At 44.4% G+C, this 15,624-nt stretch overlaps 1 protein-coding gene across 1 annotated transcript in view; it reads right to left on the bottom strand.

Moving 5' to 3' along the window:
- Positions 1–15,624, bottom strand: part of CEBPZ (CCAAT enhancer binding protein zeta) — a 310,453-nt gene that overhangs the window by 83,601 nt on the left and 211,228 nt on the right. The window contains exon 10 of the mRNA XM_077486559.1: positions 6,407–6,504. Coding sequence (XP_077342685.1) covers positions 6,407–6,504 — 98 coding nt within the window. The remainder of the gene's footprint in view (positions 1–6,406; positions 6,505–15,624) is intronic.

Raw genomic sequence — 15,624 nt, 5'->3', positions numbered from 1 at the left:
GGGGTTAACACTAGGGGGCGCGGCAGGGGTTAATTATGTTCCCTGGGAGTGATTCTAACTGTGGGGGGGAGGGGACTCACAAGGGGAGGAGACCGATCAGTGTTCCTCTGTACTGGGGACACACCATTGGTCTCCTCTCCTCTGACAGCACGTGGATCTGTGTGTTTATACACACACAGGTCCACGGTCCTGCTGTGTTCGCGAGCAATCTCGGGTGCCCGGCAGACATCGCGGGCCACCGGGCACACGCACCGGGTCCGGAGCGACGCCACGAGCGCCCCCTGAGATCTCATCTTCTAATTGTAGAAAGGAAAGAATTCTATATCTCCGAGGGTGCCAACCCTTGGCCTCGCACAAGGAAACGTAAGCCTTTCAGACTCTATAATATATAGCTCTGAATGCTGGCTTCCTTGCATTAATCAAAGTAGAGATAACTGACCCGGAAAGCCCACGTTTCTTCAGAATGTAGGTTTTAATGGTCAGGCCGTTAAATTTAGCGTTCTTAAAGTAGGATGGAATTTCTGCCCCTGTAAGAGCAGGTCTGGCCTTAGCGGGAGGGACCATGGATCCTCCACTGCCATCTTTTCGATTTCTGCTTACCATGATCTTCTGGACCATGCTGGTGCTACCAGAATTACTGGCTTTCTTTTCAGCTTGATCCTGCAAAGAAGTCGTGGCAACAACTGAATAGAGGGGAATGCATAGATCAGTGGGAACTAATCCCATGGGGTTACCAGTGCATCTGTTCTGCATGCGAGTGGATACCTTGTCTTGAACACAAAGTTGACTAACTTCATGTTGAAACTAGATGCTAGAAGATCTACATCCAGAGTCCTGGATCTTTGGCAAATGGCCCGCAAAAATGTTGGCGTGAAAAAATCATTCCCCCGGGAATAACTGCTGGCAACTTGAGTAGTCCGCCTGCTAACTCTCTACTCCTGGAATGAAGACTGACGATAGGCACGAAACAGCCCAAGTTAGAAGATGGCTCACCTCTCTCTGTGCCCTCTTGGTGATTGATATAGGCCACAGCCGTGGCATTGTTGGATTGGATCATTAAAGGACAATCCCTTAACCTGGAAGTCCAGACTTTCAAAGCCAGACGCACTGCCCGAATCTCTAGGATGTTGATGGGCAAGGCTCTTTTGGTTTTTGACCACTGTCCCTGGACAGTCATTTTCTCTAGTGCCGCTCCCCAGCCTGAAAGGCTGGCATCTGTCGTTACCAATTCCCAGATAATTGGACTGAAGGATTTTCCTTTCAGCAGATTGTGGGTTAGTAACCACCAACTGAGGCTTTGGGACACTGTTGGGGACAGCTGCATTGGCAAGTCCAAAGCTTGGATTGTTTTGTTCCAAGCAGACAGTATACGGTTTTGCAACAGTCTTGAATGGAACTGGGCATAGGGGACTGCCTAGAATGAAGCCAACATCTTTCTGAACAACCTCATGCAAAGGCGAATTGAGGGATTTATTTTTGACCTGACCATCCGCACCAGCTCTTGTATGTAGCTGATCTTTGTGGAGGCAAGAACACCCTTTTCTGGGCTATGTCTATGATCAGGCCCAAACACTCCAACTTTCTTAGCAGTTTTAAGGAAGATTTCTCTAGGTTGAGAATAAAACCCAGACTTTTCAGGTAACTGGTTGTAATGCGTACACTTTGCTCCAAGCAAGCCACTGACTGGTCTATTAGCAATAGATTGTCTAGGTACGCCAAGACTGTTATGCCCTGTGCCCTTAACTTGGGGCCAGTACCTTCGTGAACACCCAGGGAGCTATAGCTAGCCCGAAGGGCAAAGCTACAAACTGAAAGTGCTGCTGTTCTACTTCGAGTCACAGAAACTTGGTGAGCAGGAAATATAGGGACATGCAGATATGCATCCCTGATGTTGATGGACACCAGAAGTTCTCTTCCTTGTAGGATAGAAACTACTGACCTGATTGACTCCATGCAAAAGGAGCAGATATTCAGGAACTGATTTAGATGCCTTAGATCTAGAATGGGTCTGACATCTCCATTTGGTTTTGGTACCTTAAACAACTGCAGACTGAGTAACGGTCCCTGTCAAGGAAAAAGAGGATTTTAACAGGAATTCCAACTTTTTATCTGTTGGATCTTTAAGCATTTGTGCGTTGTCTACTGGACAAGTTAAACTTTTATTCACACTGGAAATCGCAGCGTCGACTGCTGGAGTCTTCCACTTTTTGGTGAATTTCTCCTCCATGGGATCGAAAACTGAGGGAGAAAATGAGGGAGAACTGAGGGAGAAAATGCTTATACAGATGATCCCATTCAACATAAATAAGTTTTTCTAGCAATGCATGGACCGGAAAGGCATGAAAAGGCTGTAAAGGTTTTAAAGAGCCCAAGGAAGAAACCGGGCTTTCAGCTAACTCTGTTAGGGGTAGCAAGAAAATGGAACAACCCATCTCCATAAGATTTGTACCTCAGATTGTGAAGCTGAATCAACTGTTTCCTCCACAGAGGAATAATCTGCTTGTTTTTCCTCTCAATCGCCTAAGGGTAATACCTCATCCTGTCCCCATTGTTCCCTTGCTAAAGGGTCTGAAGGGGGGATCTAGCACACTTCCTATCCACTTTGATAGAGGATGTGATTAAAGCCGTTAATCTTAATTCTAGGCCCTGCAGGGCAGAGGAAAATGCATATTCAGTCACGTATACGAAGTGTGAGAAGCAGTTGCACTACCAATCAGTTCCAAAGACTCGCCATACCTGGTATCTCCGGAGAGGATGACAGCGTGGAGGCATGACTGGAGTTCCCAGCACCTGGGGGTGGAACTTTTGGTGCCTTTGCGGTAACTTTGGAAGCCATAGTACCAAGCACAAAAGCAAAGGCACTCTAATAAAAATGTACCTATTTGCTGAGCAATAGTATAGAACAATGGTAGCATAAAGATCAATCTGATGCTAAACAACAATGTATTTTCCTGTACTGGAAATGCCTGTATACACTCCTCACATGCCCCAGCTCCCCTGTGTCCTGTGTGGCAGACTCTTCAATTCAGCTGCTCTGATAGTGACATTTTGTCACAAGAGCGTCTGCTTAAGAGATTTCTAAGGTGTAAGCCTGATTGGTATCTCAGCCTGTGTGCCGTGTGGTCCACGTGGACGCAGAGTCCTGCACACGGCGCAGACTGCCTTGGGCCACGCCCTTTCCATTGACCCGCCCTCCTCTTTTCAAAACTGAACCTTAGCCCGCGTGTGCTAACGGCATGGTCTTCGGGTCTGTGATATCACAGACCCGAAGGAGAGGCGGCTACAGCTGCCATCTGGCACCTCTGGCAGGTCTCGTTACATGGGAGAAGCTGGCTTCCTTGCACTAGGAGGAATGTTTTAAGGCAGGTAAACATAAAAAAAGTTATATGTATAAAAGGAAAAGCTGCCCGCCTCCCTCTGGATGGGGGGTGGGGTGGGAGGATTTTCTTAGCAGTTGAGGCTTACTTATAAAGTGTGAATCAGCCTTAGTGCTGTCACACTTTACCAAATAATTATGCAACACTGAGTAATAGAATTTTGTGTCAACTTAGATATTATGAACAGTGCCAAAAGGTACAATACATCCTAAGTACTGTCCCCCCAGCCCCTTAGTTTTCCCTATTGGGGGGGAGAGGAATAACAATGAACCCCCTCCTGCTACTGGGACACACCACACTGTTGTAGCTGGACACATAGCTGCTGAAAAATGTATGTGCATCTTTACTCCCTCTAGAGGAGATTTTAAGGCATTACAATGTTTCATATGGAAGAAAAGGCATAGGTGGACTTTACAGTTCCTAAGCTTTTCTCTTACCTTTTCCTCGCTGCAAGATACTGCTAAAAAAAGAGATCCAAACTTCACCCATCACGGCGGGCAGGGTTTAGTAAACCTTCAAAGACTGGGTCCCTTAATAGGGGGTTCCACTCCTTTGGACCTCTATAGCACCCCTCAGGAAAATTTTAGGTAAGGACCTATAGCAAGACCAAAACAGTCCTGGTTCCTAGGGCTCAGCCCTCAGAGGCGTTACAGGCAAAACCTCGCTCTTCTATGTGAGGCCCGGGTACCATCCTGTGGCCTTTAGTGGCTTGGATGGATCTGGTGTGTGGAGGTTATTTAAATCCAGCATGGATCCCTCCTGGAGCTCCTCAGAGCACACCTTCACTCGTGACCAACACCTTAGACACTGGCGAAAAAACTGAGGTACTCCTGGAAGGAGGAGGGGTTATATAGGGGAGTGAACTTCCTGTATTGGCTATACCAGTGTCAACACCTGAAGGTGGTCCATAACCCATTAAGTTATTACTTAGGCTCTGTGTCCCATGATGTACGATAAAGTATCCTGTGGTTGATTACAACACTGCACAAGTGCTGAGGGGAGCAGCCAAGCAGAATCCATTGTTTGAAGCAACATTGCAGGCTGTCCCCACAAAGTTTTACCAAGGTAGTGCTGATCCAGATGCACTACGTCTACTGTTGAATTAGAAGACAGTGAATTAATTGAAGAATCCAAAGCTAAATAAACTAGTGAAACAATGATTTCTCTGTAAGGGAGAAGAGGTTCATGACCTTAGAACAGTGATTTCCAACCTGCAGCCCGCCTTTATGCGGTCCATGGAGCACTATTCTTCCTACTGACAGCAACAGGGGCATAATTCTTGCCACTGACACCAACAAATGGGGCACTATTCCTGTATTTGTTTGTAAAAGCTTAATTGAATGAGCTTGGTTATCAAGCTGTGCATGGTAGCCAAGCAGCTTCTAACTTCAGTTCAAGTGTTACTAAACGCACAATAGTAAAATCAGTCTGTATATGCAGTAAAGCATGCTCGTTATACTCACTGTGGGACCTAAGGGGTTAATCCTCTGCGTTATGTAAAAAAGATTTTTAATCCTATTTTCTCTGATCTTCTTCTACTGTCCCCAATCCATCTACTGATAGTACGGAGCCTTGAAGGTATTCTGCATGTAATCAGTTTCGTGTGTATTGATAGAGAGGTTTTTTTGGGGGGTTTTGTTGTTTTGGGAGGGTGCATGTGATCAGCATAGGGCCAATCAGCATTGTCCACAGTGGTCAGGGGTCAAGCAGCCTTATAGGACAGTCAAAGAAGAATGAAATCTCTTCCTCCAAGCTTTAACCAGACATCAATAGAAGTCACAAGACTGCTATATACTGCTGATGGGAAATGCTATTTAGCAGTTTATGTTTACTACAATAATTGCATTTCCAAGTTCTGTGTACTGTGGGAGACCAGATAAAAAAAAAAAACTGGAAGCCAATTCCTTTCTATGCAGAGCTGCACCAGATTTTGCACTCTTCAGTTTTAGCAAATCAACCCCTATGTGTCTGTCTTTTCTATGTGCTTGTTATAGAACATATCGCTCCCCTAACTAAAGTCAAACTTTAGTTTTTAAGTTAGCAAATACACTTCAAAAATGAGTTTATTCAGTTTAAATCCCTGCTCCTTTAATTTTATTTTTGTTTAAAGCGGTAGTAAACCGCCTTTGGCTGCGTTCACACCTACGCGTATCACTTTACTGGCGGTTAATTAAGCTTTTTAGAAGTGTATTACAAGCATTTTACAGATTCAGGTGTTTTTGTTTAGCCAATAGAAAGCAATAGGGGAGGAGAGGGAGAGTAAATTAGGGGTGGAGAGCTGCTATTTGAGCGTTTTTATGCTCAAGTCAGGCATTTATTTTGAAGTCTATGGGGCCAAAAACACTTTGGCCCCATTTCAGGCATTTTGCTTCAGGTGACAGATCGCTCATATGTGAACAGGGGCCATTGAAATGAATATGATTTTGCTTGTTGGGCATTTTGGAGCTTCAGAGCTGAGAGAGTTTTTCAGTGTGAACAGGGCCTCACAGTTGGTTAATCCTGACAACAATTTTAAACACCTGAGTGATCTGAATTTTTGTACTGGGTGCTCCTAAATATCCATCCCAGAGTAAGTCTGGTGAGCATTATTTCTGTTGCTATCAGAGAGGTAGTAGTAGTATAGGATGGTAGCAGTGTCTAGTTAGAGACCGTACCCCCATTGCATATTTACTCCCTTGAAGGAGGACTTACTCCACTGTTTATCCATCAGAACAAAGCCTTGCTTCTATTGGTTGTCAGGTTGAAAAAAGACACAAGTCAATCTAGATCAACCAATAAAAAAATAAATTCTATTGATCATGGTGAGGGATAAATTTGTCCATATCAAATTCCGCAATATCTATTATTGCAGAGGAATATGGACACGTAGAATTTAATCTATTCTTAAAAAAACTAACAAAAAAGAAAACAACTTCAACTGCTGCATATATAACTTTCAGAAATCAATCACAACTTAACACAATATATTTTTCAATTATACTTTATGCTGCATAATATGACAAACGTGAAAGGGTCCAACATTATCTTACCAAGAATTTTCTCAAACTCATCATCATCTACATCTTCTAAACTCTCATCTTCATTCCGTTTATGCCTCTGTTTGTCTGTAGACAACTTTTTAAAGTATCTGCAATTCAGACGAAGAGCAAAGCAAGTGATTTGTATACACGTTCAAATACATTTTTAACACATATGCTTAACCGGTTCCCGACCAGCGCACGCCGATGTACGTCGGCAGAATGGCACGGGCAGGCATATTGGCATACAGGTACGTCCAATGTTCAATGCCGCACTGCCATTGCGAGCACGCCACCGGCGGCACGCTCGCGTGCTGGTCGGGACTCACGTGAGTCCGGTCGCAGGTCCCGCAAACTATCGCCGCGGGCATACCGACGATCGTCTCACGGGGCGGCTCAATGGAGAAGTGCCGTTGTAAACAGCATTTCTCCATTCTGCCTAGCAACTAGTGATGCTGATCTCTGCTCCATGTGATTGAAGCAGAGATCAGTGCTCACTAAATGAAAGCCCAACCCCCCACAGTTAGTAACACACCCCTAGGAACACTTAACCCTTACACTGCCACCCACTGGTTAACCCCTTCACTGCCAGTGTCATTTACACAGGAATCACTGCATTTATATAGCAGTGATTGCTGTATAACTGACAATGGTCCCAAAAATGTGTCAAAAATGTCCGATGTGTCCGCCATAATGTCGCAGTCACAATAAAAAAAAAATAAAATAAAAAAAATCGCTGATCGCCACCATTACGAGTAAAAAAAAAATATTAATAAAAATGCCATAAAACTATCCCTATTTTGTAAACGCTTTTGCGCAAAGCAATCACTAATCGCTTATTGCGATTTTTTTTTACCAAAAATATGTAGAAGAATACGTATCGGCCTAAACTGAGGGAAATTTTTTTTTTTTTTTTTATATATATTTTTGGGGGATATTATAACAATAATTAAAAAATAATGCTTTTTTTTCAAAATTGTCGCTCTATTTTTGTTTATAGCGCAAAAAATGAAAACCGCAGGGGTGATCAAATACCACCAAAAGAAAGCTCTATTTGTGGGGAAAAAAAAGGATGTCAATTTTGTTTGGGAGCCACGACCGCGCAATTGTCAGTTAAAGCGACGCAGTGCCGAATCGCAAAAAGTGGTCTGGTCTTTGACCAGCAAAATGGTCCGGTCTGTGAGTGGTTAGGTAAGTTTCAAATGAAACCGTATTAGTTAGCAATAAAAAGTAATTATAGTAGTGATAATACCAAAAGTGTGCTTTAGATCCCACTAAATTTTTGGAAAAATGGTTTAAAGACTTATTTGGAGAACAGTCCTCCTCACCCCTTTTTGCGCTGGAAAGAGTTCATAGGGTCCCCTCTAGACCTACCCAATAAGGAGCCCCTCCAAGACCCTTATTGGTAAAACTGCTTTACTATAAAGATAAAGTAACTATACTAAATAAAGCCAGAGAAATGGGTAATATTCTTTACAATGGCAACAGGATTTCTATGTACCCAGATTTCCCACTTGATCTACAAAAAAAGAAGGGCTAAGTTTGGAGAAGTCAAACGCAAATTGCAATGATTAAAATTGAACTATGCACTGCTATACCCGGCAAGACTACGTATAAACGCCCCCGGGGGAGGGACTGTGTTTTTCAATACCCCGGAGGGAGTGGAAAACTGGATAGTAACCTATAGTGGGAGACTGTAGACCAATCTGACTATATTGCCCTGGACTTTTATTAGCAATATGATTTTGTTTAAGACACAAACCACTACACTGTTGAATAATTTAGGGAGAGAGGAGGGTGTTGGTGGTGGAAAGGGGGGAGGGAAAAACGAGCATACCACCCCATGTTTCTAAGGGGTGGAGCGAAGAGTTCTCTCTATTTGTGTTGTCTGTTTTGCCAGGTTTGTCTTGTCTTGTTTGTTTATTTTATTAAATGTGGGATGTATGGTTTTCTGAGGTGGGGTGGGATAGGGAGGGAAGTGTGAGAACACAAGTTTGATAACACTTAAATTGATAGATGAATGCAAAGGTCACATTAGGAAGCCCCAAAATAGGTCCAGTGGGCAGGTGAATGGTGTGCATGGGTGTATGAGACGGAACAAGTGGGTTGCTTGGTACAAAAAACTGTGTGAACACAATTATAGGCATGAGAGGAGGTACAGATGTAAGGGATGGAATGAGTGGTGGGTCTGACACAAAAGTTTGTGCGATTTAAATCACAGGTATGAGAAGAGACACTATGGAGTCACAAAAACCATATACATTTTAAAAGGCACTGGTTAGATTCACCAAAAAATTTAACTTTGATGGTTATGCGCACTCAGATTAAAAAAAATTATTTTGTGCTCATGGAATGCCCGGGGAATGGGAGATGCAGAGGAAAAAAAGCAGCAGTTCTCCTGATTCCAGAGACATACGAGGTGGCTATTCTTTGTTTGCAGGAGACACATCTTACTAAAATCTTAATTCCCCAATTGAGATGGAGGGATTTACAGTACACAGTTCCATTCAGTACACATCTCCTATTCTAGGGGGGTGAGTATATTTGTTAGATCAGGGGTGGCTTTCGCTTGTATGCAGGCTAAGGTGGATGAATATGGGAGATTTACTTTTTTATTCTGTAAGACTGAGAACAGAGTCTGTGTATTAGCAAATGTGTACCTCCCTCCACCCTTTAACGTTTTGATCCTTTGTGAGCTTGCCGAGTTTGTTGTAGATAAGCCGAGAGTGCCGGTGATAGTAACAGGGGACTTCAATATGGTAATGGACCGGAGACTAGATAGTATCCCTGGGGGGGAACCTAACGGGTGGTGTCACGGATAGCCGGCTCCCCGATTTTTTAGGGGAGGCAGGATTGTGGGACATCTGGAGAATACGGAACCCAGAGGCCCGACAATACTCGTGCTTCTCCAGGACACATTCGACACTCTCCAGGATCGACCTAGTGCAAGGAAATGATGAAATTATGTCTATCATAAAGAATGTGAACTACAGACCAAGGGGTCTGTCGGACCATTCCCCAGTGACAATATCAATAGAGCTGGGCGAGCGTAACCATCCTGGGGAGTGGAGGATAAATCCATTTTGGATCGAACTGATGGAGGATCCGAACGAGATATTGGCATCAATGGGGGAGTCTTAGGAAATGGATAGAGGAACAACAAAATTATCGATTAATGACCCTTAGAAAAAGAGAGAATAAACATCTCTTCCATAAACGATTTGCCTTTGGCGTGGGGGAAAGTGCAGAACGTATGCTGGCACAATTAGTCAGGGTGAACTCCCCCCCCCCCCCCCCCATCCGTTATACCCACGATAACTAGAGGAGATGGAAGGGTATCCTCATATACTCCAGAAATAGTGGGCAAGTTTAAAGAATATTATGAGGACTTGTATAGATCACAACAGGAGGAAATAGGGGATGAAATGGACAGCTTTCTCAGAGATCTGAATTTCCCCTGTCTTGATGAGGCAGATAGAACTGAGTTAGATAGACCTATAACGATAGAGGAAATAAAAAGGGTCACTATTGAGATGGCGCAACAGAAATCTCCAGGCCCAGACGGACTCCCGACCGAGATATATCAGCAGTATGGGAAGGTATTGCTTCCCGAGCTGTTGAGGGTATTGACTTGGTCATTGATAAGGGGAGAGCTCCCATCATCGATGATGGAATCCACCATAATCACCATACACAAGGAGGGTAAAGACCCACTTGATCCTGCCTCATATAGGCCTATCGCTTTATTAAACACTGACATAAAAATTCTGGCAAAGGTCTTGGCGGCTAGGATGAATAAGGTTATACTGAAAATCATCCACCCTGATCAATCAGGTTTTATACCCGGAAGAACTACTAGCACAAAATAAAAGGAGGGTATACTTGAATCTTCAGGTCCCTACGGATGAGAGTGGAGAGAGGGCTATTTTGTCTTTAGATGCCGCCAAGGCCTTTGATAGTCTTGAGTGGCAGTATCTCTGGAGAGTTATGGAGATGGCCCAATTTGGACGGGGTTTCATGAAATGGGTAAAAATGCTTTATAGGGCACCAGAAGCCAGAGTAAAGGTGAATAATGAAAAGTCCGACAAATTTAGACTGGGTCGGGGGACAAGACAAGGGTGTCCCTTGTCACCCCTCCTCTTTGCCATTGCAATTGAACCTCTGGCCATTGCCCTGCGGTCTTCTGCTCATGTTTAGGGTCTTAGAAGGGGAGACTTGGAAGAAAAAGTAACATTATACGCAGATGACCTTCTGTTATTCCTTGGCGATACACAGGATTCCCTTCAGAAAGCTATGGACATTATTAACAAATTTGGACAAATTTCCGAACTTAAAGATACATTGGGAAAAATCTAGCCTTCTGCCAGTAGATCCTCTGGGAAGCCCCTTGCCTGAGGAGGTGACCCAGATTCAAGAAGTAAATTTAGAAACCTAGGAATAAATGTATCCAGAGACCCTCAACAGTACGCAGCAGATAATATAATCCCGTTACTGAATAAATTTAGGAGGAAGACATAAGTGTGGAAACGCCTGCCATTACCTGTGGCAGATCGCTGTAATTTAATCAAAATGATATGGATGCCGCAGCTTCTCTCTTCTCTCAATAGACATGGTGTTCAGGGAACTGATTTGGAAGGGTGGGTTGGCAAGAATTCGATTGAGTACTTTGTAGTTACAAAAACAGGAAGGAGGAGTAGCGCTCCCACACCCCTTTAGCTACTTTCTCGCGTCAACTCCAGTATATGGGGGGGGGGGTGTAATTTAGAAGGGGGAGAGGCAGGGAGAAAAATGCTCCTACAAAACACACCACAGGACTCAATAGTGGAAGCTCTGGAAGCAGGATCCTTTCCTTTAGGACTCCCTACTTTGAGTTTAATGACGAGAGTGTGGGACACAGCGAGGCCATATTAAAATACAGAGGATTTCATGAGCATACCCCCTTATGGAAGAATAGCAAATTGGGAGAACTGCAGAAGATGGGGACAGTAAGAGAATGGGAGAGATGTGGAATAAAATGTATCGCTCAGCTATACCAAGATAGTGCCCTGAAAACCTTTTAGGAAATGAGAGATTATTTTGCTCTACCAAATAAATCCTTCTATAAGTATTTGCAGGTCAGGCACGCACTGGAGGAGCAGTTTAGAGGGAGGACCTTGGAATGGAGCACAATCCCAGTTCTTCAAAAAATAATTAATGCAGAAACAGGGAAAGGTTTAATTTTGAAAATGTACCCACATATAAACAAGGGGAGAATGGGAGGGATAGAGATCCCCATGTACAAGAGGAAGTGGGAAAAAGATGTGGGGGATATCACCGAAATACAATGTAATAGAATTCTTGAACTGGCTCCGTTGGTATCACTCTCTCCCTCTCAGAGAATGTCACATCTGTTATTATATAGAACTTATTATACTCCTCGTAAACTTTTTCAATTTGGCCGACGGCCGGACACAAGCTGCCCCAGGTGCAGGGACATGGAGGGAGACATGATTCACATGTTTTGGAGATGACCGAAGTTGATCCGCTACTGGACGGAGGTGACAGGAACCATTGATCAGGTGTTTGGAACCTCCACCAGGATGGAGACGAAGTATTGTCTCCTGGGATTAGTTGGAGTTGGAAACCCGGGAAGCAGCCAGACGGCAGTTCTGAGATGCCTATTTTAAGCAAGGAAACTGATTGCCCTAAGATGGTTGTCTGCTTCGCCTCCGTCCGGTAGAGAATGGATAAATAGCATGAATGTGGTAATTCTTAAAGGGAAAGCGTTATATATAAAACAAGGGACTTTAAAGAAATATGACAAGATGTGGAAACCTTAGTGAGAAGCCAGAGGGATTGATATGTGAATAATAATAGTGTGGAAAAATATTTTAATGATGAAAAGTGACCCAATAGGAATTAAAGTAAGAGGGCAAATGAAGAGGGTGGAAGTGTGCGAGAATGGGGATGAGAGGGAAGTGTGATAGAGTAGGAATCTAGATTAAATGGAACATCAGCTAGGATGGCCCTCATGATACCAATCCCCTCTTAGGCCACCCAAGATATGAACGATTCTTTTTTTTGTTTTGTTATATTCTTATCTGATAAGGTGATGAGAGGCAGGGAGGGAGGGAGAGAGGGGGAGAGAGGGGGGGGGGGGGGACTGAGGGGATGTTTAATTTTGATGCATTTTGTAAACAAAATAAATATCTTAAGAAATAAAGTTTTTTAAAAAAAAATATGACTAAAATTTAAAAATAGCATTTTAGCCAAAAGAATATGACTAAAACTTAAAGAGGAAGTAAACCCTGATGGGTTTTATTTCCTCTTCGTTTCCCTGCAAAGGTAAAGCATAATGGGCTACTATGCATCGCACAGTAGCCCATTATGTGTCACTTACCTGACACAGGAGCCAGATATGTCACCGCTGTCCCCTCTTCCACGAAGCGTCCATCTTCCTTCCAGGTATCATGGCTCCGGCACTCTGATTGGCCGGAGCCGTGATGACTTCACTCCCACGTGGGAGCCGCCACTAACTGATGATCGCTGTTAGCAGCGGCACACTCAGTGTGCCTGCGAGCCGCTGTCTACGGCACATGTGCCGTAGACAGCAGTGTCGGTCTTTTGCAAATATCTCCTAAAGCGTGTCTAGATTAAGGCTTAAAGCGGTTTGGTACCTAAAAATTAAACTTCATATTATTAAAATCACAAGATAGAATACTTACATAAATGAACCCTGAAAAAAAAAAATATTCTTTACTTACCTTTTATTTCAGATGTTTCTGCTGACTTCCGGGTTGTCCTCCCGTGGGAGTAGGCGTGGTTATCGTCCTCGCAATGGTCCCTGGGAAATTTCTAAGCTATTTCCCAAGAATCCATGGGGGGACAATGAAATTGCGAAATCTTGTGAGATTTCGTTAGGACGCCGGTCACGTGACGAGGGCGTGTCCGAATTTGCCATTTTTAAAGTGGGCAGGCAGCTGTATCTGCCATTACCACTGCTATCACTGAGCATGCGTGAGATGGAGCGGAGCATGCTGGGAGCCGAGCGTCATCGATATACAGGAAGTAAATGCCTGTGGGCTTCAGACGCCCACACTTAAAATGGAAAACGCCAGAGCACTTTTTTAAAAGTCATCCAGAGGAAAAGAATCGTCGCGCCGGGGGTCAAAAAAACGCCGGACGTGGATGCTAAGCGAAGGTAGCAGTCGCCCACCTGTGACACAGGTAAGAAAAAAAAGAAGAAAAAAAAAAAGAGCGGAATCCCGCTTTAACTGTAGGTAAAACTGGTTTGTAAGGGTTTACAACCACTTTAAAGTGGATGTAAACCCGATTCATGAAATTTGAGCTGGACACATATCTGTAGTGCTTTCTTAACTCTCTCCAAAGCACTATGTTCCGTAGCTGTCTCTTGCTCCGTAGCTCTGTTATCAGCTTGATAACTTCTCACACGTTCTCCGAGACGGGAAACAGAAGTGTGTGTTTACGACTTGTTAAGAGTTCCCACACACAAAGTGGGATCTTCTCAGCAGACTGAGAATTTCCCTACTTCTCCCCCTCTTCTTCCCTTGGAGAAGGTGGACAATATTGGAACTTACTACCTCAATGGACTCTGATTTAACTTGTGTTTCTTTTGTCACAATTTTTTTCTCCACCCATTCTGTGCATATGGACTTTTTTGAATGTTCACTATATATCAATTTTTTGGCACTATATGTCACTTATTGTGTGATTTTTCATATTAAGCGCAACTTATCTTTTTATTATTGGTATATAATCATGACTTGTCTGGCCACATAGCTCTCCCATAGAGTACCCACATTTCATTAAGTAGCCATGGGCTGAAGTTATGTCTCAGAAGCCCTGCTCATCCTTCAGCCCACATGGTCCACCAAAAATGGCCACCCTTCAACTTCCTGTCTATACAGGAATAGGCCATACTGAGTGAACCCGCACCCTCTATTGGCTTGGAGGAGAAACTGCAGAACAATTACTCCTGACTAGTACACAGAGCATGACCACAGCACACTGCCCCCAGTGTTCACCAGGAGAAAAAACAAGACAGTCAGAGCTTTTATTTTTTTTTAAGTCATAACAGGAGTCCAAGCTTCACCCATCTCAGTGGGCTCGGCCATAAAAGACCTTCAGGGACTGGGCCCCCCTTAATCTGGGGTCCACTCCACTGGACCTGTATAACACCCTGCAGGAAAACGCCTTGTCAGACAAACACTGCACAGGGTTCCATTACGCAGGGTCCAGCGCAATAAGGCTGCATTACATGCAGCCTCCAGGAATCTTCTTATTCAATGAGGCTAGGGTACCATCCATTTTGGCTGACAACTCTTTCAAAAGGATCCGAATGAAGTCCACAATTCTTAATAGAACCATCCAGACCTCTAAATATGCTCCCGGATTTGGTTAAGCTTTTCAAAGCTTAACCGGACAATTACCTACATGAGCACCTTCTCTCTCCAGGGATGTCCATGATCCTCTCAGCTACCTAAGACACTCCTGCCTGGCTGCGACAGAGCAGCGGCACCATTTAGGGGAGAGAGGGGCGGGGCCAGGTTGGGTCTCCATATCTGAATGAATACACGGAGCTCTGACTTTGCTTGGGTGCCCCCTGTAGCAAGCTGCTGGCTGAGGGGCACACAAAAAAGGGAGGAGCACACAAAGAAGGGAGGGGCTAGTAGCAGCTTAGAGGAAACCGGGAAGAGTAGGGTTCAGGCTGCTCTGTGCAAAACCACCTGCACAGAGGAGGCAAGTATAACATGTTTGTTATTAACCACTTGCCACCAGCCATATAGCAGAACGACATTGGCAAAGTGGTTTCAATAACCTGACTGGGCATCATATGACGTCCTCAGGATATTAAGCCGATGCGCGTCCCCGGGGGCAAACATCGTGGCGATCGGTCGTGCGGTGTGTCAGTCTGACACACCACAGCTACGATCTTGGTAAAGAGTCTCCGCCGGAGACTCTTTACCATGTGATCAGCTGTGTCACAGTGTAAATAGGAAGAGCCGGTGATCGGCTTTTCCTTACTTGTGTCTGTCAGACGCGAGTAGAGAAGAGCCTATCAGCTGCACCTCTGACAGGAGGGGGGGGGGGGGTCTGTGCTGATTATCATCGCAGCCCCCCGAGGATGCCCGCACTGGACCACCAGGGATGCCCAGCACCAGGTATGCCACCCTAGACCACCAGGGATGCCAATCAGTGCCCACAATGGATGCCAGTACCCACAATGTCAC

The sequence above is a fragment of the Lithobates pipiens genome, unplaced genomic scaffold (assembly GCF_037356315.1).
Source record: "Lithobates pipiens isolate NorthernLeopardFrog02 unplaced genomic scaffold, aLitPip1_a1.2 Scaffold_18, whole genome shotgun sequence".
Lineage (NCBI taxonomy): Eukaryota > Metazoa > Chordata > Amphibia > Anura > Ranidae > Lithobates > Lithobates pipiens.
This window is presented reverse-complemented; position numbering and strand designations above follow the sequence as displayed.